The following is a 24,367-nucleotide window of genomic DNA, read 5'->3' as shown; positions in this document are numbered from 1 at the left end:
GGTCATACCAGCGACTAAAACAGATGAAATTTGCACGGGTTCTCAATGATGAGCAGGTGCACTCATCTTTCTTTCACGGGTGTCAGAAAACAAAACTTCGATCGCGGTGCCCCGGTGGCCCTGGCCAGGGACACTCAAAATTGATGTCAGGCCACCAAATTTCCAAACAGGTTATATTTTGGTTGCCCGATCAGGAAACTGAATCCATATTGGATTTGTATGTTTCCTTCATTTCGGGACCACCCAAATTTCAAATTGAAAGATACCACATTTTACTATTGACATTTTTGATTGATAAATGATCAGTTTCCAGTGTATGCAGCAGGGTTGATATGATCATCGTAACCTGCAACAAACACTGCAGATTCATTGCCTCAGATATTAAGGCAAGATCACATTAATTATTCTAATCAGCGTGAAATATATATGGAATTTTAAAGTTAAAGTGTTCAAGCATGAAAGCGATATTGGTCAAAACATATCACTTATATGCAAATATAAGATGATGTCATCATGATGTCATCATTTTACAAGCTTCCCAAGAACGAAATCAGTGATATTGTGTATTCTGGCAAATTAAATGATTGTAGTCTTGTAATATTACAGATTTTTTTTTTCAAAGGCAATAGTATAGTGATCGCAGAGTGACAAAGATTTGGAATAAAAAGAGAATCCCAAAGTGATGAGAGTGTCTACACATGGTCTATGAGATTAAACACCATGCATTACTTCATCTCATGGGCGTATGTGATTACAAGAAACATGTGAAAATCTATATTTCCATTCTCTTTACACTCTACTCTTTTACATGAGCATGGTGTCAAGTATGGAGTTGAGATGTTCTTTTATCAAATTCATACTTCCTCAACCTGTTATCAATCGAAACTGTAGAATGCACCTCACTGATGTGTTGATGCTATCTGACAAGAAATATAAATAGAGCAGATCGTTAGTTATGATTTCCTGGAGTACATCCTTTTGTGAAGCACCTTTCCGATTAAAACAGTTTGAACCACTAACAAATTACTAACAATGAGCCTTGGTTCCTTTGTTTCCATGCAAACAAATCTTCAGCTCCTTTTAAAGCTTTATAGACGAAGGGTCACATGCAGTATCTCATGACCAAGTAAAATGAACACGGATATTTCTAAATAGATTTAGAATATACGAGTTACATCAATGAAAGTCCCAATAAAGAACAATTCTGCCAAGGTGTATAGAACATGTTAAAAAGGTGTACGTGCTTGAAGAGTTTCAGGGTAAAGTTATTTCAAGTTGTTATTCTGTATGTATATATATATATATATATATATATATATATATATATATACATGTATATATATATATGTATATATACATGTATATATATATATATATGTGTATATATACATGTATATATACATATATATATATATATATATATATATACATATATATATATATATATATATATACATGTATATATATATGTGTATATATACATGTATATATACATATATATATATATATATATATATATATATATACATATATGTATATATACATGTATAACACAAGGAATCTGCAATGGAACAATAAAAATGAGGGTATATATAATACAGGGCTGCCAAACAAAATTAAGCAAACAAATATACAGACACACACAAAAGGTCTGTTTTGGTTACAAGGAAATAATCGCTTATGCACATGTGTATATAAATGTTGCATCAAAGTACAGGGGACATAAGTGTTCTCCATTCAAAAAAGAAGTTTAGATTGAGTATATGGACAAAATGTTGCTTTTTCACAGATTGTAATTGAAATTGAATTTCTTTTATTTTCATTTTTTATTTCATTCTTATCTTTTATCTATTTATTATTATTATCATTATTATTATTACTATTATTATTATTACTACTACTACTACTACTACTACTACTACTACTACTACTAGTAGTAGTAGTAGTAGTAGTAGTAGTAGTAGTGGTAGTAATACCCAAATTCCTTAAATATACAGTAATTCATTATCCTGGGCTAAACACTAACTTTTTTTCTCTCTTTGATGGCATGTTTGAGCCACTTAGATATCTAAATTGAAAATTTTGGTGCCCCCCCCCCAAAAAAAAAAAAAACAACAACAACAACAACCAACAAATGTAGCAGAAATGTACAATGTGAAACAGTATATCACAGAGCAGAGCTCCATATTTTTTTTTCTGGCGGCCCACGAAAGAAATGTTGTGGCCAAAAATAAATGGAAACATAACAATTCATTTGGAAACTTATGTGCCCAATATATGGCCTCAAAAGACAGCCTTTTTGGAAATTTATTTGGTGACCAAACAATACTAGTTGCCCTGAGCCGCCAGGTCACTGCTTATATCGAGCCCTGCATACATGTATGGATAAGCATAGATACATCCCATCAACATTAACACACACCTCAAAACACGCGACAGACATTCCACCTAACACCAGTCAGCAAAGAAATGACACTTGTGGAAGAAACCAAAGATTACCAGTAGGCCTACTCACCATCATTCATGGTCTATTGAGATTCATTTTATTGTCCTATCAGGAAAATCTGACAATGAGATGATTGAAATCATGCATTGTTGTAAAATTATAACATATATGTATTATATAAGACATAATATTGTCCATCATGAAAAAATCTAAATGGTACATCTTCTCTTAAATACAAGCATATGTACACTTACATACACATACATGTAATTACTGAGAAAGTAAAAGCTCAGTATGAAAAATAGTTCAGGATTGGGCTGCTTGTTCAGTTAATGCATATTTTGAACTATCAGTTGCCCTCAACCCTCCAAGCACATGTAGATAAATAAAGAAAAAAATAACAGAAAAAATTATAGATACTTGAAAGAAAATCAGCAATGAATTTTATTCCTACAGCAAAGAGAAGTTTGATCACTGACATGTCTGGCTTGTCACTTTCAGCTGGCATGTTTCATTACCAAAAGCACCTACTTGACAAATTAAAAACACTTCTTGGTGGGCCTTAATCAAGATTATGTTCACTTTAAATAGGCACTCCCATACATTGCAAATCCATGCATACATGTACTAGAATATCATATATATTTGTAGTGTATATGCTGAATAAAGGTGTCCAAATCAGAAGAGAGGAAAACATGACTATTGAAACTTAAAAAACAAACACATTCTACAGATATGTGAAACAAACTTTTTGTCACTTTTGTGCTCTTGGAGAATCACAATACACTGTACTACAAAACTGTAAAAAAACACACACACACTCGATACATTTCATGCGTTTACATTTCATACTCATTACATGAGTACACAAAGCATATATTATATGTGTCTGCATTTTCTTCATACATGTTCCCACAAATAAATCCCCCTAAGCACCCCCCATAACATGCACACACAAGGTCAGATACACCCAAATGGCCTCTTTTATGGTATGAGCAAACTCCACACGGCAAATTCAATGGGTCGTAAATTGAGTCTTCTTTGTCCTGGCAAATATGCAGCAAAGACCTCAACATTCCAACATAATACTGAGAAGAGCCTGAGGTTATCATGTGGAGAAATATATACAGTTTACCAGCAAAGTCATGGTGAATCAGTACAAAGTTGTAAAACAATCCCCAACCCCGCCCCCCTCTTTTTTAAGTCGGTCATGGCTAAGATATATTAGACAAGGAAACAGTTACATGTAAAATTCACATACCAACTCGCTCTGCGCTTGTGTACTATTGCGCACACAGAGTAGTACATTGTATTAAAAAATGTTAATGTGCACACATTGGTGAAGCCATTATTCCAGTTTGTACTTTGTCCAATATTATACATCGCCCATGTCTGCGTGCCATCAGAAACACGGGCAGAGTGTGACATAACAAAGGAGAATTAGAAAAAGACAACATGTATGTCTGATTTTACTGCGTACTCGTGACTTTGTATACAATCCTTTGTTTGTGATTGCCTAATGCACTGACAGTCAAACATACTGGTACATGTAGGCATTTGGTCTCTTCTGACACCTACTATTGCACTCAGAAACATCTACAGTGTACACTACTGCCTGCAAACATTTATTATGGGGTGAGAGGTTAGACTCCATGGTTGACAGCATTTTTGTCCCACTGAATCATGAATGGTGTCATATACAGTTTTTACAATGTGACTATTGTCCATGTTCATTGAATTTTTTGTGTTTTTCTTTTTTTTTTCCAGAGGTGTGTACCTTGCAAACAGGGAACCGAAAGCAGGAAATTATGCCCACGACTGAATGATGGCACAATGAATAATGCACACTGTAGGACATAATGGGGAATGCATGAATCACACAGAACACAAATTTACATGTGTTAAGGCTACATGTTGATTCATGAAAAGGATTCAACAGTAAATTGTATGGCTGAAGAGAAGAGGTATAAGTGCACGAGCACTCATAAAATTACTTTGACTGCAATAACAAATGAGGGTGGACAAAGTTTTGTCATAACATGCATAGCGATTGAATGTTTTAAAACGTAGAAGTTGACCTTCAATGACCTTTGATAATCACATGGGTACTTTATCAGCATCATGACTTATATAGGCTTTCAATACAAAACTTACCCATACCCAAGCTTGGTTGTAAGTGGTTATTGCATCAAAAAGTTCTGGAATTAAAGTAGACCCCACAGTAATACCCAAAGTTTGTGAGAAACTCAAATGGAGATACATTGTAGGGATTGACAAACGTATGGAGGGAAACCAGGACCATAAAATAAAAAAAGTTCACTTATACACCTTATAATTTGTAGTAAATGGTCACTGCATGACAGATTCATGGACAAGATACATTGCAAAAGATACTCAGTCTTGCAGGTTAACTTTAAAATGTGACCTCAAAATGTTCTTAAAAAACGGCAGACGTTAAGTTCTTTGTGGGAACGCAAATTAATGCAACTACACATTTAAAAAACAGCAACAACAATCTGCTCCTCTTATTACAACCTACACTATCACAAGTCAGTGTTTGACTAGTCATACTTTCTAAACTCAAAAAGGCAGACAGTGCAGCATGTCTGCAATTAGAATATTATGCCAACCTGGGTTTCTGATAAGATTACTGACTTTTTACACAGGTTTGCATTCATTGGCAATATAATTCAAATCTATATGTATTACATTTCACAATACATTGTAGTTCTCAAATTGGCAGACAGACTTAAAATGAATTGTTGAAAAAAAAACCACAATTTTACTGATATGCCAGTCACAAACTATGTGTGTATCAATTGTCCATTTGGAATTATCATTTTATGATGCTATAATCTGTAAATAGTTGTCAAACATTCAGCTGCATTAAATGGATCTTTTTTTATTTTATCAACTTTTTATTTTATGAACTTTTTTTATTTTATGGTCCTGGTTTCCCTCTATACATTTGTCAATCCCTACAATGTATCTCCATTTGAGTTTCTCACAAACTGTGGGTATTACTGTGGGGTCTACTTTAATTCCAGAACATCAAAGATTAAGCTGGATCTTGAGAAATGAAATGTACTTCAAATCGTCTTTCTCATACACAAGACCGATGTGGTTCTCATCAATGGTGGACAGACAAGAGTACCCACTACTCTTCTCATAGAGTGTTAAAAAGTTGGGGTACGTCTCCCCCGAGTCCATGCTCCAGTGGAGAGTCAGGTTGACTCGCTGGCTTGGGTTGAAAGGGTTGCTGAAGAAGAGGATGTCACCGAAAGGGAGCAACGAGCCACACACCCTGGGATCTATCAGCTCCTCCTTCAGGGTGACGTAAGGGAGGGGGAACGTCTCGCCACCATCAAAGCTTAGAGCCTGGATGCGGCAGTGGCAATGGAATGACATCTGGTTCCGCGCATTGATCAGGAGTGTCCCATTCTTCAGTTCAATGACCTTTGACAGAAAAAAAAACAATGCATCTTGACTTCAAGCAGATAATGCAGTCTGTCTTTGTATAGAAGTGTATGTATACAGTATACTGTATTCTGAATGGCTATCACAATACCAGCATATCAATTTGAATCTGAGCAAATACACTCAGTAACAAAGCCACTACCTTTTAATAGTCCATTCATAATTTTGTATGGTCCCCTAGATATATCATTCACAAAGAGAAATTGCCTCCTTTTTTATAGATTTTTTTTTTTTTTGTGAAGATATTGACTTTGTTGCAAGGTGATGTCAAAACATAGTGACTTGGAAAATTATCATCAAAATAGTCAATAGTCAAATGTTTCTTTCAAGAAAAACTGAAGTGTCATTTCACATACAACGGAAAAAAAATTACCAAGGTAGTCATAACACATGAAATTTCATGACCATTATATTACGTTTTTATATCTTGCTAACTTTCAGAAAGCTCTTGAGCATCTGTTGTTATTGCTGCTTTCCCTGCCAAACATGATTTTTTTTAAGGTAAACTCTTCTTGAATTACCTGCACTTCACCTGGCTCAAAATCCCCAGTCTTCATTGAAGAGAGCTGGTATGGAATCTTCATTAGTCCAGGGGTCATCTGCCATGTTGTACCATTATCTAAATAGCAATGACAGAAAGAAGACAATTTCATCAGATCATCTACATTTCTAGCCTGAAGGTTTGAGAGTGACTCAGCAATATCACACGACATGATAAAGTGATAAGGTCCCAATGTTACACTGTATAATCTACATCTTGTTCAATCAATCATTCAACTCCTCTAGATTCTGTCATGTATGGTAGAGTCCACACAATAATTACTACGATGGATAGTGGGAACTTGTAGTGTACATGTTGCGCAAATAAGAGGTACTGCATATTCAATTTGGCTTGAAAGTATATATGCCTAAAGGGGAAAAACCATAGCCTGATATATTCAACATTGACATGTACATATGTATCTACACATTTGACCAGGGAGGCGACTCTCTACATTTGTACCTCCCTAATTTGACATTATTGTTTTATACTCTGAGCACGGATTAACCCTTGGAAGCACGGATGTGATTTTATTTGAAGCATTGCTTAATTAGTACTAAGTTGCAGTTGCAGCAACAGCAAACATGCCAGATTTTTGCATCAATGTTTATGACCCCTACCCCACCCCCATATAGTTTGCAAGTATTGCCAGACAGATGGTAGTTTTGGTTGAGACCTGGCTTCAGGTTTCTGACTTCTTCTCTTTTTTGTGAGATAATGAGAAACCTCTTACTTAGGATGAAAATTGATGAAAATTGGTTTTGAAATGGCCGAGATATCCAAAACAAGGTGATCAGGTACAAAGGGTGGGACCCATCTTCTATTAGGATCGCTTTGTTTTACTTTGTTTTTGGATATCTCAGCCATTTCACAACTGATATTCATCAAATAAACTTTGAATATCAGTCTTAGAATTGTATGCTCTGTAACATTTCATTATAAGTGGTTTCTTAGTATCTTGCAAAAAGTTGAAAGCTCAATTCTCATCTCTACCCATACCCCGGTTCGCATTTGATTTAACTTACCATCACTGGTCAGACAAAACAAGGAATAACGACCTTGTCCACACGTGACAAGTCTTCCTTTATGAGGTTCATACATCTTCTGGATACCATAACCTGGACCCGGGTTGTAATGAAGATTTTTCAACAGGGGGTTTCCATCTGCGAGATAAACCGGCTCGGACCACGAATATCCCCAGTCTGGACTGGTGATCATGTATGTACCTGCCGGTTTCTCACCAGTTCCGTTCACACAGACAGTGGCTGAATGAATACAGAAAGTGTGGATAAGAATGAGTCGGTTGTTTAACCGATCAACTGTGATAGTTCCGAGATTTGTACCATCGGGAACGTTGTAATTATTGAGGATGAACGTGTTGGGTCCCCACGAGTCACCACCGTTACTTGAGCGGCGCATCGCGATGAACTTCGCCCCGGAGTCCCGGGTGCTGTATTTTCGAGCTTCGCTGAATGCCAGCAGGTCTCCAGTAGGCACTTGGATTAAGAGGGGAATGCGGTAAGCTGCGACATCTTCTGGACCTCCCGACTCCCAGATTATCTGCTCCATGATAACAAAAGGTTGAAGAGTTTCGACATTAAACAGACAGGTTAGAAGGACTAGCGCTGTACAAATTAATTTCGTCATTTTCGGACAACTCGTATTGGATATTGGTTCGCTACTACCAAGACTACTTTCCACACTACACTCCGTCCAGTCCGTCGACGGTGACACTTCATCGGCTGCGGTTAATCACCACCGAAGATAAATCGGTCACCACATCCACACACGTGACAAAAGGTAAACAATCTCCCATGAAGGTCGTGCTAGGAGCACAACCTCGCTTCCAGTGATTACAATTTGTCATCATCGCATCGTCCTCTAAAATGCTGCAGAGCGAATGTATGTTGAACTTTTAACGAGGTATGATGCATAATTAATAACAATTTTTGCACAATGACATGATATTGTGAATCAATAAAAGGAAATAAAAAGCCGGGATATTTCAAAAGTGTAAACGAGATAAAATAGGCCGGCCTACAGTTTTAAATGAGAAGTTAGTGTCTAGTAGATAAGACTAACCCAAGTAGTATGCTGATAGCGCGCGCCTATGGGAAGCCCTCCTCGCCTCGTACAATGCGGAAGCGACATGTATTGTATGCAGTGCATCAAAACCACGTATTGTAACAGCATACGCGTTAACACGATTTGCCATGGTAGTATACAGTAATTTGCACGCTGCTAGCTGTAATCGAAGAGCCCATAATAAACAAGACGAGGAGTGTTGTTCACAGTTTATATTCCTAATATTTTAAGTAGCTGCCAGAAGAACTGTACAGATCTACTTCAAGTGAGCACGAACGTCAACTTTAACTGCCTGGATTTCCAATCATCAGTGCAGCTCTGTGTTGCAGCGGATGTACGGTAGTGTAATCACCAGCTAGATTTCTATAGATGATAACTACACGCAGCGCTGTCGTCGCGACACACAGTGTCTGGTCAGGCTATATAGATGATAATCATGATAATGGTGATTTCCACAGTCGGACAGTGCATATGACGATCGTGCGTCGTCTGATTTACAATTCAAGGCTCTGCAATGATAATCATGAGACTGAGCTGAGCTACCTGCAGTGATGCCTGAAACAAACATTTCCTGTGTTATTTCTGTGACTAAAATAAGGCAGAGCCTACACTCATTTTGAATAGCACTACCAGTGCCAGTACCAGTGCCCCAGCAATTTCCTACGTTCGCGTTCCAAGATCTGCGGGAACCAATCTTTTTTTTATCAATGCTTTCACGTCAACTGATGATGATACGGAGTGGAATTCTACCTCAAGTGAACACGCTGTCGCTACATCTACTGTATCTTGCATTATAACATCATTAACAAGTCAATACTTCTTCAGCGGTATACAAACCAGACTCCTGAACGAATGTAGGTGGTTGACCTACTCCTCTGGGCCTGGCTCTGGTACCAAGTTGAGATTGGAATCCAGACTGTGTTGTCAAATATTTAAAACTTCATCCCCCCCCCCCCCCCCCCCCCCCCAAGTGAAGAGCATCAAAGGGGACCTCTTCAAGACTGACCTCTGCTCTGCTTTCCAATACTGCTGGCAATATCCGGACCATATCTAAAAACTCCTTGCGAAGGTGAACCGCGCTAGTTTTTTTTGCATCATGGCATTGGCACCAAAGGTAGTCTTCACCTGGTTCTTCATGTTGGTCTTCTTCATCTTCCTGGCGCTGCACTTGGACCAGAAGATAAAGTGGAACTGGTTCCTGATTTTCATTCCCCTCTGGCTCTTCGACATCCTTGTGCTCCTCATCCAGCTGCTGCGCATCATCACCCACGCGCGGACTGGACACGATCGCCACCTGGAGATGACCATGTCCACCAAGATCTTCTTCGTGATTGGGATTAGCCTCAAGCTGGCCTTCCAGGTGCTGGTGTGTGTGCGACTGGAACTACAGCAAAGCCTGTCCCTCTTCTTTATCTTTATCCCTCTGTGGGTGATACTTCTCTTTGGATCTGTCAGACTAGCACCATGGCTAAACAAAGAAACATAGTAGTATCTGCCCAGGAATAGTGCAGTTGCACTAACCTGTAGACAAGACCCTTAGACTTCTATTACCAGCTAGTCTCATGTAAACTGACATTTTTATTCCATGCCACCACAGGAGATATGATTGAATGTTATGACCTTTCCTTGAAGTACAGAGTTGTCGGGATCACACTATTGTGGTATAGTGTACGTACCAGACTGTGCAAACTCGGTGTATACCGGTGTGTCATGCTAGTAAAGCAAGCATTACACTGCACATCTTATGCTATATAGTATATAAATGATGCACAGGACAGAGTGCGTTATGTTTCACAAGTGTAAATACCCTCGAGTGCGCTACGCCTCCACTAACGCCACAAAATAATCCTGTGCATCATTTGTTTTATAAAATGGGTCGAAAAATCGAAAACTAATAGCATTTTTCAGCGTTTTTCACGTACCTTTGTGGGTCAAAACGTCCGAAGATGTTCGTCCCAAACATTTACGCACGTCGCACTAGGAAATCCTGCACATACAGTATAAGTATGATGGGGGGTTGGGTTTCCGGACACTTACTGTAAAACGAGGAATTTTCGCGTGCATTTTAATTTCGTGAATTTCGCGAGCGCTGAAATTCGCGAAATTAAAATGCACGCAAAAGTTTTTGTCTACACTACATGCATTGAACGCCAGTGGCAATTCGCGAAAATTTCATGCCACGAAAAAGATTGTCGGCTCCAATTCGCGAAAATTTCATGCCGCGAATATATATCATGTTTTACAGTAAGTTCCCGCATGAAAACTTACTTATTTTACATAGAATATGCACCCTTTACCTTAAAGACTTGATATAGACTCCTCATATAGGCCTACTAGACAACATACTCTGAAAACGGCGTGAGAATTAACCTGCTAAATCGTTGGATTTGCCCTTCAAAGTGACTCCATGTACGCGTCCGGTCCCACAACGCTTGGTCTACTGTACTGTACAAAGTGTACGTATAAGAGTATACATACGCCACACATGTTATGCACAAGGGAAGAAAGGCCGGCCGGCCGGCCGGCAGTCCGAACTAGAAGTTGTTTACAGGATTGACAGCGCGTACTGTATGCATGCAATTCAAAGGAGCCGCCGCGCGCACAGACGATCGGCAATAGGATTTAACACGCAGTGCGATGGGACTAGAATAACCAAAGCACACGTGATCGACTCATTTCAGCGCTTCCTATTGGCTACATTCTTGAACCCATTTTATAATATAGTCTACTTGCTTACATAGATTTTGTGCATTTATGATGTTGCATTCATGTAACCTCACGAATGTACACTGTAAGTCGGCAAGATGATGTCGTATCTGAGTTTGTAAATTGAAGTCCATGTCTGACCCATTCTGACAAAACAAACTGCTTCCTGTATACTAAGAAATGAAAAATTGATAAAATGTACCAGCAAAAATGATCTGAAAGTGACAAATATCACTGAAAAGACTCTGAATGCCCATACTGATTCAGTTGCAAAAGGACTGCTCTTACAGTTGGTAATTCATACATCTACAAGCTTTGGGGGCTGTTCGAGGCTCTGAACACTTGTAGAACATTTTAGAAGCAGTAGTGCAGTCAATTTGAGAGGAAATATTTTGTCACATTCTAGCTGCAAAGACAGATATCAGGAGTTTCACCTTGTTGCATTTTGGCTGTTGCACATTGAGGAGTAACTTGCTTGATGTCTCTTGGATTACATGTAAAGCAATTAATTGAGAAATGATGCCAACAATTGATATTTACTGTTATGATTGCTTTATATTTCACAAACAAAAATAAGCAGTTTTGAAAATATCAGTGCATTATATCTTAGTTAGTTTTGTTTCCACCATTAAAGGTTTTAGTGAGGTATGTCTTCAGTTAAACACAAATTTCAGTTGACTTGACTATAGATGTATTTCTTTGATGTGATGGGCAGTGGTGAGCTTTTCATTCTGTTGGATGCCACATTGAAGTAAAAGGATAAAATTGAAACAGCTCAATTTGTGTGATTTCCCAGCTGCCATAGAAATCTCTGCAATGAGACTTCTGGCTGTTAGCTGTGGTCAGCTCAATATGTTGTTGTTTTTATTTTGAGTATTTACAAGTAAACAAGTTGAAATAGAAAACAAAAATTATTTACACAAATCTCAGTTTTCTTTAATGTTGTATCCGATCTGTAGTTCGCACAAGGGCTGACAGTACATGTGGACCTAGTGCCAAACTGCCTGGTAGTCTGTTCTGAATTTTAACACAAATTATGTTTTTGTAATTCAAAATACTGTCTGTATGATTGCTAGCAGATATGGTTGTAAAATTAAAGTAAAAATCTAAATCTTCATTTCAGCAATATTTTTTTCCCTTGAAGAGTACAGTCAGTTGTATGTACATTGTTTGCTTGTACAAGTTTGAACAAGCATGAACAGTATATGTTTGTTTATATTTTACGGGGATGGGTCTGCAGATTATTTGAATGGCATCCATCCCAATGAGCATACAACCTGGGTATTTGCTTTGTCCACATACAGTACACAATGTCCTGTATGCAACAACAAACAGATTGTGTGGTGGATGCTACCTCATAAAGTTCCATTAACTGCAGTAATTTCCCTAGGTACAAATGTACTGATAAATTTCACAAGAAATGAAAGTATGGCATTTTTAATGAAATATTCTGTTGGAAGCAAAGAGCAAGGTTACTGCCCAAAGTTTGCAATCTGTGCTTAAAAGTTTTCCTTTTAAGTAATCGTAATCCTTACTATTTGCCATAAATGTGAGAACCATAACAACAGATTTTGCCACAGTGAGATGGTGAAGAGAAGTCATGTTTACAATTGCTAGTGTTTCCTGGAATTCGTGTGTACCCACATTGCTTTCTGATACTCTGACTGTACATGTAGCCCAAGTGTGGAAATATCCACAGCATGAAATGCTTTTATTAAAACAATACTGACTTCCAAGGTTATGTTCCTGTTTAGTCTTCAGTGTAAGATGACATTTCATCTGATCATTCCTTAAACAAGCGGATGTACTGTAATGATATAATGAGATGCCATCAGCCATGTTTGTAAGGAGTCTGTTGTGTTGGCAGAGATGTGGAGTGATGCAAAATTGAACTCTTTGTGACTTGACCCATTTGTAAATATTGTGCTGGTTCACATTTAGACCATAGACAAGACTTTTGGGGAGCTTTGTTACAGCAGAATATTCAGTCTGTGAGGTTTGATTTGTACAATGTCAATGTACTTTCGGGTATGTCACGAAAGTGGGAGAATTTTCTCATATATATTATGTTTAACTATGGCTGACATTCATGTCATTTGAAACTGAAAGCAAAATGTATTAAAGTACATATTTATATTCAGAAAATTAATTACTTGTTTTCATTTATGTGTCAAAGTATTTTTATCATACATATCATTTTGAAGACATTAGTGACATACATTGTACGCCTTGTTGTATGGGGTGCTGCTTTCACTTCCTATTTTTACAGTACACTCCCATTATAACGAACACAGTTATAACGAAATTCCAGTTACAAAGAAATAGAGATTCAGGACGCAATATTATCCTCCTGATGTATGTTATTTATTTGTTTGGTTAAATGAAATTTCGATATAACGAAAGAAAACCACTGGTCCTGAGGACTTCCTTATAACAGGAGTCCACTGTATTTTTTTTTTTGGGGGGGGGAGGGGGCAAAGGTTGTGCATAATTGCATCATAACTACAATGTGAATGTATTCATATGACTGTTCATTCGCATATATTCATATCATGTGCTACATGGTGTGTGTGTGTGTGTGTGTGTGTGTGTGTGTCAGTGAATTGCAAGTGATTTGAAATTACAACTTTCAATCTTTCCTACACTGATGGGGTTGATGGATCCCAGCCATAAAGCAAAGGCAAATAGATTCTGTAACATATTCAGCATTATATTTGCACATACAATGTAAATGTTTGGTTTAAACCCAAGAGCAGAAACAGGCAAATGCATACACTGTGATGATAATAACCTGTTGCTCTCTACACCCATGCTAGTTTACCAAAGCCATTACACCACTAGTATTAGCTTGCTTGACAGGGTAGAAATGTTGTTGTGACAATTAGTCACCTTGACATTCAATTTTACCTCATTACAACCTGTACTTCCTTGTATATACGCGAAAAACAATTTTAAGCAAAAGTAGAGACCAACTAGATACTGCATGTATAATGAAAGATTGAGACTGCCAAATTTACCTTGTTTGTTTTTACCAGAACATATAATGTAGCTTTAATCAATGTAGTAGTGGGCCCCAAAGTGTAAAGAGTGAAAGTCTATGTGTTTGCAATATTAGTCTGTTCAAGGTTGCAGCCTGATACTAGACTTCCATACAGTTTTATTTGGACATTGGTAGGTATGTGAAGTGCTGTGGAGATGAGGCAATATTTAATGAAATTCAATATTCAGTCATCCATGGTTATTTCTTCATCAGTGATATGTAGTGTCACTTTGTTATGATATGGTCTGCACAGGTCATCTTGTTGTGCGCAGCTCTTTTCTGTAGGAATCATACTGTTCAGTCAGTAGTCTTACTATCTAGGGCTACCAATTCTATTGGGGCATGAAAGTCCTACATATAACTTTCTTTTTTTTTAGGGGGGGGGGGAATGGGTATTATCACATTGTAAGCTCTAAAACTAAATGCATTCTATGTTTACCTCATTCTATGGTCCTCTGGGTTTAGTTTGTCAGGATTTCTCCTCCAACATTGTCTTCATATCTGATTCTTCCTGCAGTACCTCAAGGACTGCGATCACATCCTCCTCATGAAAGATGGTGAGATAGCGGAGACGGGCACCCACGAAGAGCTGATGGAGCATCGGGGGGAATACGCCAGACTCATCCTGACCTACCACTCTGCCGAGGAGAAGGAGGAGGAGCGGGCAGAGGAGGAGAAGAAAGAGGAGAAGAAAGCCGAAGGAGAGGAGGAGGAGGAGGCGGACAACCGGGACCGGACTGAGAGTGATCCCTCATCCCACCGTGAGGGGAAGATTCAAGAGGATGCGACCACGCCTGAAAATGTTAACAAGAACACTCCAGGTATATGAAGAGAAAATGTCTTTATATAGCACAATACCTGCAATTTTCTTTCTGCCTTTGCTTGCTTTTCTTTTGTTTACCTGTTTTCATTTTCTTTAATTTAATTTTTCTTTTAAGATATTTCAATCCATTAAGGGAGTGATTCTGATTTTTTTTTCTAATAGTCATGTATGTATTCTCTCTCTCACTTCCAACATAGCATGGAATATAACAAATGCCATATCATGCAGAAAAAAAAAATAATAAAGGCATCCATGTGATTTTCATGTGTTTATTTCACAAGACAATGCAGTGCCTTCATCTATACCCCCATGTCAAATTTGAAAAAGGTCTATGTTTTCAACAGAGAAAGATTATTTCATAGAATGAGCAAGTTACAGTATCGGGATGGCAGTAGCATGCTAAAACATAGTTATTGACATCAGTAATAACACATCAATAACCCTCAAGAATCACCCTTGCAAGTATGCTGCAAAAGTTTGAAACTTCATAACTACTCAGTGTAACTTTAACAACATGCATCATAGATGTGTATGTTTTATTCATGGTAGAGGTTTTGTGTCCTTGCCTCATATAAAGTCCCTTTTATAGAAACAACTAGAAGAGTTGCATATATAGAGAAAGTGGATGTAGAAGAGCCAGAAATGAGCCCCTGGCTAAAATTTTGTTGGCCTTTTTCGGTTAAAAAAGAAAAAAAAAGAAGGAAAAGCTCTTAGGTTAAGGCCATCTCATGTAGGTTTATTCAACAGCATTGTTTGTATAATACTTTTAATGTACACTTTATTCAGTGCTAGAAGAAAAAATGACATTTTCAGCCATTGAAACAGGAATTTGTTGCAAATTGGGAGGATTGTTCAATCATAGGCCTCCCATCCTCCATCTGAGATACACGCATATACATAGGCCTATGTGATGTTGTACAGGAAGCCACATTTTCATTCCCTTCCATGTTTACAGCTAAGCTCATTCAGGATGAGGAAATGGAATCGGGAATTATCTCCATGGCAACCTACCGCTCCTACGTCCACTATGGAGGAGGATGGCCCATCATCCTCTTCACTGGATTCCTCATCCTTCTCACCAAGTGCTTTGTGATTTCTACAAATGCCTGGCTGGGCCTGTGGCTGCGGTCGTCTGACTATCCTCGCCCGGTAAGATATGGTTACAGAGACTCCAACCCAAAGCACCTTCTGATCTGGAGATTCTCCGGCCTGAAACCCCTAGCAAACGGGAGACTCAAAGTTGATATGTGCGAAGCGCGAAATTCCTAGGGTTGTAGATGCTCTCTGGTGCTATCTAAGGCTTATTTTTTTCAACATACAATAGCAATTAGTAAGAAATCCTTTCCAACGGGAGACACAGAGCCAGGGCGGGAGAAATTAAATCTCAAACGGGAGAACGGGAGATTTTGCAAAAATGGGCTTTCGGCGGGAGATCTCCCGTCGAAAACGGGAGAGTTGGAGTCTCTGTGGTTATGCAGGACATTGTTATCTTAATTCATTTGTATTGCAGATTCTTCTTGGTAAGAGGTGTATAGGCCATGAAATCATTTCCAGGAATCATAGATCAGCTCAGAGTTAAGCAAGATTGGAGAAATTAAGATGCACATATCCAGTAAAGCATCAGCCATGGCATCCTCAGGTATAGATGCTCACAATTATTGTCCTCTTTGTGCAGTTGTCAAGTAGCTTTGCATGACACTAGTGATTTGTTTTGTGCTGTTTAAAAAGACCAAAAAAGAAAATGAAATGTGTTTAAAATGTACTCACTTTCATGGTGTATCCTAGTATATATCATCAGGCAATGTTAGAAAACATAAGTTTTATGGAAAGCGTTTTTGATATATGAAGCAATCTACCAAAAAAAAAAAAAAAAGCACATTCGTAACCCAAATGAATACAAATAACCAAATATATCCCAAACGACTATGGGTAGGCACTCATAAGGCTCCATCACTAGCTGCGACAGATTACTGACTTATTTTTCAACTGCTTTGATAGATAGATGTGTTCAAGTTGCTAAAATCTTCACAGTTCTGTGTTGCAAGCATTATTTCATACTCCTTTCATCTTCAGTGATAACTCATTGTCCCTCCATCCAATTTTGTCTACTTGACTTCCCAAAGGACGGAGTTGTGCAAGTCAGTGTGAATGCTTCGGACCTGGGCATGGACAATACGACAGAAGCTTCATACATCCAGTATGAGCCCCGCGGTTTGGAGCGTGTCCATTACCACGTTTCTGTCTATGTCGCCCTCTTTTTCATCGACGTGCTGCTCTACATCCTCACTGGATACATTTTCACTCGTGTGAGTTTGTTTTCCTTATCATTCAATCCTCTTTGGTACAGCTCCCACAGCCATCAAACTCTAACTATGTTGTATGTCATATACCAGCTTTCTATATTTCATATGTCTCGGGGAATGTATCTCATGTGATGACAGTATAGTGAAATGTAGGTCTACTGAATTCATTAAGACCTTGGGAATTTTGCCTCAGAAATTACCATCTTCTGTATCATTTTCTGTATTTTCATTCAGCCTTTCTGTACTGTATCAATGCACTTGGAAACTGCTGTATGAAGTTCTGTCTATACATATTGAAGATTGGAAAAATGGATTGTTATGTTTCCTTTTATTTCTGGGCCACCGCATCTCCTTTTTCAGGTCACCAAAACTTAACATTTAATCAATTTAGTGACCCAAATGGGCAACCAGAGAAAAAAGTTAGCATCGAACCTTGACATAGGGCTTGATGATTTTTACTCTGCCCTAAGAATAACTAACATTGAGTTGTGAAGCTTCTCATAAACGAATGTAACAACAAACCACAAAAATGTGGTTTCTTTGACTGGATGGGCTAATAAAACATAATTTTCTAATTCTTGTCTTGTATTGCCTTTATTCAATTCAATTGTTTATTCCAGCAAAATGAAAACACATGTGTGGTGATACTTATCATATGATTCAAAACAGAAGAAAAGAAACCCTTTATCTCAAGATAATATACATGAATGTTTATTGTTAGTGCTTTTGTTTTTGTCTTAAGAGGGAGTAGGACCCAGTTGAAGTCGATAATTGCCATCATATTATCTAGAAGGCATTTCCTTATGCTCAAGGGCAATATATTGATCTCTCTTGACAAACTAAAGAAGATTTGAGCACATGCTTTGAACGGATGCCAAATCTCTGTCCATCTCCATAATGAACTTTGACCTTTGCAATTGTGGTTACCAGGTGATTCTGAGGGCAGCTACCAGCCTCCACAATGCAATGTTCCAGAAGGTCATTGAGAGCCCCATGTCCTTCTTTGACACCACACCCCTTGGGAGAATCCTCAATAGGTTCTCCAAGGACCTTGATGAAGGTATGCTTGAAAAAATTTGTGCATAGAGCTGTATGATCAACTCCAATTAGACTGATAGACACATAGAGGATGGATAGATAGATAGATAGATAGATAGATAGATAGATAGATAGATAAGTAGATAGATAGCATAAAATTGATACAGACATTGATAGGTAAGTGCTAGTAGCTAGGTCATAAGTTGCTAGACAGACAGACAGAGACAGATACATATTGCTAAAGAGACACGTGGATGCATGGGTATAGATTGATAAATGGAGTAAAAGTTGGTTGGATGATTGAATAAAATAACAGATATGATAACGAGTGAATGACATATTCAAAGATACATACTACATTGATAACATATCTATTTGTCTCGCTTAAAGGGTAATGTTAGTTATGTATGCAGCTCAAAAAAATAGTTTCTAAAGTGTTTTGCAATATTTCCAATGATTTCATTTCTGAAAAAGAGACTGTGGCCACATACCCTATCTGTCATGGTATCTGGGCTAATTTCATTTCATTTATTGTTTCTGCATGGTAATATTAATCAGCAAATCATTTCCAAAAACATGCACATTGATTCATCATTAATCATGGTTAACTTTGCGCAAGAGAGATAAGGAAATCCTCATGAGATAAAAGAGAGATATGATAAAAGGAAAAAAAAAATCAAAGTACCATACAGGAGGATTCCCAGTCAGCCAAGCTATTAGATAAACAGTTTTGACAAACTATCGACTTTACTTAACTACAGTAAACGTCAAACTGTTCCACACAACAAAACATTAATGGCCATGTACACAGGTGATGCTAAGAACAAAGAAGAAAGGGATAGCAATGATTGAAGATATAGAAACAAAGAAGAAATAGAAAAATTAGAAAAATCATATTTATTCGTGATCATCAGTGAGTTATTTGAACATAATCTCCTCTCATACACAGTGGACATTGATCTTCCAAACTGCTTGCTGCGGCTGCTCTATCTTCTCTCCTTTATCATCATTGCCGAGTTGGTCGTCTGCATCATCCTGCCCTGGAACATCATTGCATTCGCCATCTTCATTCCCGTCTGCCTCGGCATCCTCGCGTTCTTCCGCCGTGGCTTCTGCGATATCAAGCGACTGGACACCATCACCCGTTCCCGCGTGGTCTCCCACGTCTCGGCCACAATGCAGGGACACCCCACCATTAGGGCTTATGCTAAATCTGCATATTTCATTAGAAGGTAGGCATGCAGCTAGTCTTTTATTCTATGATTATAGTCTTCATTGATTTTCATAATAAGACTTTGTTTTGTTTTGGTATATTTGTTTTTGTTTTGTTTTTTTCTTTATTTGAATCTATGCCAGCTAGGGAATGGCTAGTAATTCAGTAGGTGCCTAGAATTTATTGTTTAGTTTGTTTTGTTTTGTCGCCATTCTGAGTGGGTATTTACTTGAGGGTATTCTATGCTTTATCTGTTTATGTTTAATCATTCTCCTTCATTTTGTGAAATAAAAGCTCCCATTTGTTTACAACATCGCTATTCATTGCTGAACAAAAGAGGCAGCTTGTAACAGAACTCTGACATTTTCTTGCTAGATGCCAGTTGTTTGTAGATGAATTTGCATTAAATTTTCCAACTACAAGAAAGAGAGAAAGAAACTTGATTTGGAGAAATCATCAAGCCTGTCACATTACTCTGAGGATACTAGTACACAAAGGATAGTCCCATTTGCTTAAACAGTTTAACTTAGGCTTGAATTCTTACTCTAATACAAACAAACAAACAAGAGGAATCTTGTAATCAATCTCTCACTCATGTTTTGATTTCTTTATTCCTTAATTGAAATCATACATTTGTTTGTTCATTCATTTATTCAACCACTTATTCATTTATTAGCTATGGTGAATGAGCAGTGCCATTGATGATGCTGTTGCTGTGTAACTGCTATATTAGTTTTGAGACTGGACAATATTCCTCCTTAGTGTCTGCCTTGAGTCATAAATGGCTTATTTACTTGGTGTGCAGTGGCGGATCCAGGGAGGACCGCACTGGGCGCTCGCCCCCCCCCCCCTCTTTATTTTTTGTTGAAACAAAAGAAATACAAGAAAAAAATGGGGGAGGGGTGCATGCGCCCCCCTTTAATTTTGTAAACACACCCCCTCTTCACGGAATTCCTGGATCCGCCCCTGGGTGTGTGCAATAAAGCAACAGACTGGCACTTAATTTGTTGTTTGGTCAATCTGCCATAGGTTTGAGTCCTTCCTAGACGGTAATACCCAACTCGTCCAAGCCGTCCAAATGGCCATCCGCTGGGCAGCGGTCAGACTGGACACCTGTGCGGCCATCAATGCTGGCTTTGTAGCCGTTATCGTTGTCCTCTGGAGAGACTACATGTCAAACTCTCTCATTGCCCTGGTTCTCTACCTCATCTCAAGTGTGAGTGATCAATACATTCCTCATTTTGGGTGTGCGTTCAAGCGCTCTCCAAAAGCAAACGGGCACATACCATACTTGTGCCAGAGGAGAATTCAAATGCTCCTAAAGTGTACCATACCAAACCGAACCAGGCCATTAAATGTGGCCCACCTCTCAATGTGCTTCGAAACCGTACCAAAAGTGTACCAAAAGTTCGCATGTGAAGAATGCGCGTACGTGCACATACGTCAAAATGCAAAGAGTTCATTCTCTTTGTTCGGGACATCTGTGATTAGCTTGTTAAAGCACGCCAGATGATTGACCCTTTTGCTACAAAATGTGTGACCTCCTCTAAATAACTCCTGAGGTACGCTTTCTCCACAGAGCCCTCAAATGCTCTATATTTGGCACTCAGTACGGTTCACTTTCATTCACTTTTGAGTGCAAAATAAAAGATGCACCCTTTGTCTTAACCCTTGATGTGTTTTGAGGCACAGAAAACCCCATAGCATTGTACACACTGTCCAAAGTCTGTGGCACAGAAAGGGTTAAAGTTTTGGCTCATTCTCTGCCTCTTTTTAAAAGTGATTAGGTCATTTCCACTAGATCATGTCAAAGTTTATATGCCATCCCCCAGTATGACTCAGTTTCTGTCACATCTCCACTCACACAGACTCCTTTTCTCTACAACATCAACAAAAAACAAAGCAAAACCTATGACTATTCTTCTTCTTTTTTTTTTCATATCAAATATGATTCTTTCTCTCTTCCATCTCACAGCAAGTATTACTCTCTCCCAACGAGTCGCCAATGGAATTTTCTCACATCTTCTTTGTCATCTCAAGTGTTAGAGTTTCTCTTCAACCTCAGCCTGAAATCTTGATGATTCACTTTTTGTCTCAACTCAGAAACTTGCAGTGCATTTTTTTTTTCAAGTCTCTGTCAATAACTCCTCTTTTCATCTAATTTTTAGAGTTGGTTGAATGACTCAGTCTATGTATAGTCACTATCTCAGATGATGGGGGGGTGGGTTCTGCTCATCTTGGTTTTGAGGAAATTAAGGAAGATTGTTTAGTGATTGATTGTGCATCAAAACAAACACATCAAACTGAAATCCTTAGGTTGACGACAATGATAGACTCTGTCCAGACTGAAAGGTCTGCACTTGAAGTTCAAATGACTTCTTTCATAGCAGTAAAGAACCAAGCTGACAGCAAAAAAAAAAAAAAAAAAAAATGACAGAAATGTATACGTTTGACCCTACATGTATGACTCAAAATTTTACCAGTTTGTGTGCTATTTTCTCTTGCCACAGCTATGCATTGGTATGATTCAGACCATGTTCATCGCATCAACCGAGACAGAAAGTGCCTTCATTGCGGTGGAGAGAATGCTGAACTACATCACGGTAAACATCGCTAACGGTTGCATACATCGCACACTTCAGATTTTAGTAGGAAAAGGGACATATCTATTCATACCCAGGGCTCGACACTAACGGTGGCCCAGTGGCCCAGGGCCACCAAAAATGCACGTCGGGCCACCAAAATTTCAGAAATGAAGAATTTGGTGGCCGGGCCACCAAAAAAGGTCGGATGTTTGCCTTTGGGCCACCAAAAATAAAAGTTAGTGTGGAGCCCTGTCACACCCATATATTTATGCCTCCGCCACGAAGTGGTGCCGGAGGCATTATGTTTTCGGGTTGTCCGTCCGTCCGTCCGTCCGTCCGTCCGTCCGTCCTTCCGTCCGTCCGTAATGAATTTTGTGGACAGGGTAACTACCAAAACCTTTTGAGGTATCCTAATGAAACTTGGCATGTATGTGTATTAGGGGGTGAAGTTGTGCCTATCAACTTTTGGATGCACATGCTCAAGGTCAAAGGTCAAAAGGTCAAGGTCAAATACGTAAAATTTCACTATTTCCTCCATATCTATGCATTGCCTGAAGATATTTTCTTGAAACTTAGTGTATACATGTATTACCCAATTAAGATTCTCTGGTGAAAGTTTGGGGTCATGAGGTCAAAGTTTAAAGGTCAAAAGGTCAAGTAGAAATATTAAAATTTCACTTTTTTCTCTGTACCTTGGAAATTGTTCAAGGTATCTTCATGGATCATAGTATATATACATGTACTGACTGGCAGTGATTATCTAGAGAATTTAGGGTTCATGGGGTCAAAGGTCAAGGGTCAAAGGTCAGGGGCAACACTTCAAAATTTTACTATTTCCCTCATATTTATGCAATGCCAGCAGGATTATTATTTTTTTACACTTGGTGTATGCATGTATAACCCAATAGAGATTCTCCGCCATTACCGTAAAACAGACAAACATAACACATCGGATTTAGGATGCGAAAAGAACACTCCACTTTATTGGAGATCCAGGCTGTAACATGGTTACAATACAGTCGCCTCTAGAGGGCGTCTAAACAACACACAATATATACTGGCGTGACTACTTTCTTTCTTTCTGTTTTTCCTTCCTCTCTTGGGAATGGTGCAAACATGTGCATACCATGAATAATGAATACATATGGGAACACTTTGTACTCCAACAAACTAAAAGCAATATGTACTGTACGTAGTGCAAACATGTTTTGCTTTTGAGACAGAACTTTCTATTAGAAATAACTAACAATAAATATAATGTCACGTGTTCCACAACCTCACATAAGACGTGTAAAATCACACGTGTATGATGTTGGCATCAAAGCAACCTTTTACTTCACCAAACTTTCTTTAATATGTCATCTTTTACCTTTCACCTATATACAGGCCTATTGTATAAACTATAAAAATACTAAAAAACTTGTGAGGTACTATATTCTGAACTACAGGTGTACTGCCATACATACTATACAGACACGTTCAAAAATAACTCAAGCAGTACTTGTATGCATCCAATATCTACTATCTTCTGACAATTTATATAATTAGCCAATCAAACCAAAAAAACAAGGATTGACCGTAGTACGAGTGTAGCGCTAACATCACAATACACATGTACCATCACACAACATCTAACACCGTATTCCATAAAAGGAGAGGGGATAGTATGCGAACTGTTTTTATCAATCCAGTAAGCCCAAACTGGAACCCCTAAATAAAAAACCCTACATTCACCGAACCATTGTATATCTCCAAAATATAATACAACATACACTTATGTATTGTAAGTGCTGTATACTACACTTTAACATATTCAGAATGCATCAAAAAACTGTGAATAACTCATAAAATTATCTCCCTTCTTCTCATCCATACAACTTTCAGCATTTTCTTTCATTACACTAAAATTTCTGTACATTACTCTGTCCTGTCATTACATTGTACCTCACCACATCTGACATTCTTTTGTCCTATGACAGTAGTCAATTACTGTATACTATCCATTAAATCATAACATCATTCTTTCCCTCTAATAACATATAACTTAATCATTTTATCCTATCAATACAACATAACTTCTCTATAATCTTCTGTCCTATCAAAACACTGT

General features: G+C 38.2%; 2 protein-coding genes across 2 annotated transcripts in view; one reads left to right on the top strand and one right to left on the bottom strand.

The window, feature by feature from the left end:
* Positions 1-24,367, top strand: part of LOC139722091 (ATP-binding cassette sub-family C member 12-like) — a 92,111-nt gene that overhangs the window by 55,552 nt on the left and 12,192 nt on the right. The window contains exons 13-19 of the mRNA XM_071633412.1: positions 14,813-15,116; positions 16,074-16,267; positions 17,242-17,424; positions 18,352-18,481; positions 19,409-19,691; positions 20,702-20,888; positions 22,183-22,275. Coding sequence (XP_071489513.1) covers positions 14,813-15,116; positions 16,074-16,267; positions 17,242-17,424; positions 18,352-18,481; positions 19,409-19,691; positions 20,702-20,888; positions 22,183-22,275 — 1,374 coding nt within the window. The remainder of the gene's footprint in view (positions 1-14,812; positions 15,117-16,073; positions 16,268-17,241; positions 17,425-18,351; positions 18,482-19,408; positions 19,692-20,701; positions 20,889-22,182; positions 22,276-24,367) is intronic.
* Positions 5,498-10,261, bottom strand: LOC139722131 (sialidase-1-like). Its single transcript, XM_071633450.1, has 5 exons — positions 10,226-10,261; positions 9,677-9,843; positions 7,490-8,040; positions 6,445-6,542; positions 5,498-5,902 (listed from the first exon to the last, which is right to left on the bottom strand). Exons 1-5 carry the CDS (start codon positions 10,259-10,261, stop codon positions 5,498-5,500), a joined length of 1,257 nt encoding a protein of 418 aa, XP_071489551.1.

Source organism: Diadema antillarum, unplaced genomic scaffold, assembly GCF_040938485.1.
Source record: "Diadema antillarum isolate AM-2024a unplaced genomic scaffold, OU_Dant_1.0 scf00000157, whole genome shotgun sequence".
Taxonomy (NCBI): Eukaryota; Metazoa; Echinodermata; class Echinoidea; order Diadematoida; family Diadematidae; genus Diadema; species Diadema antillarum.
The sequence above is the reverse complement of the archived record's forward strand: the minus strand, read 5'-3'. Positions and strand labels throughout refer to the sequence as shown.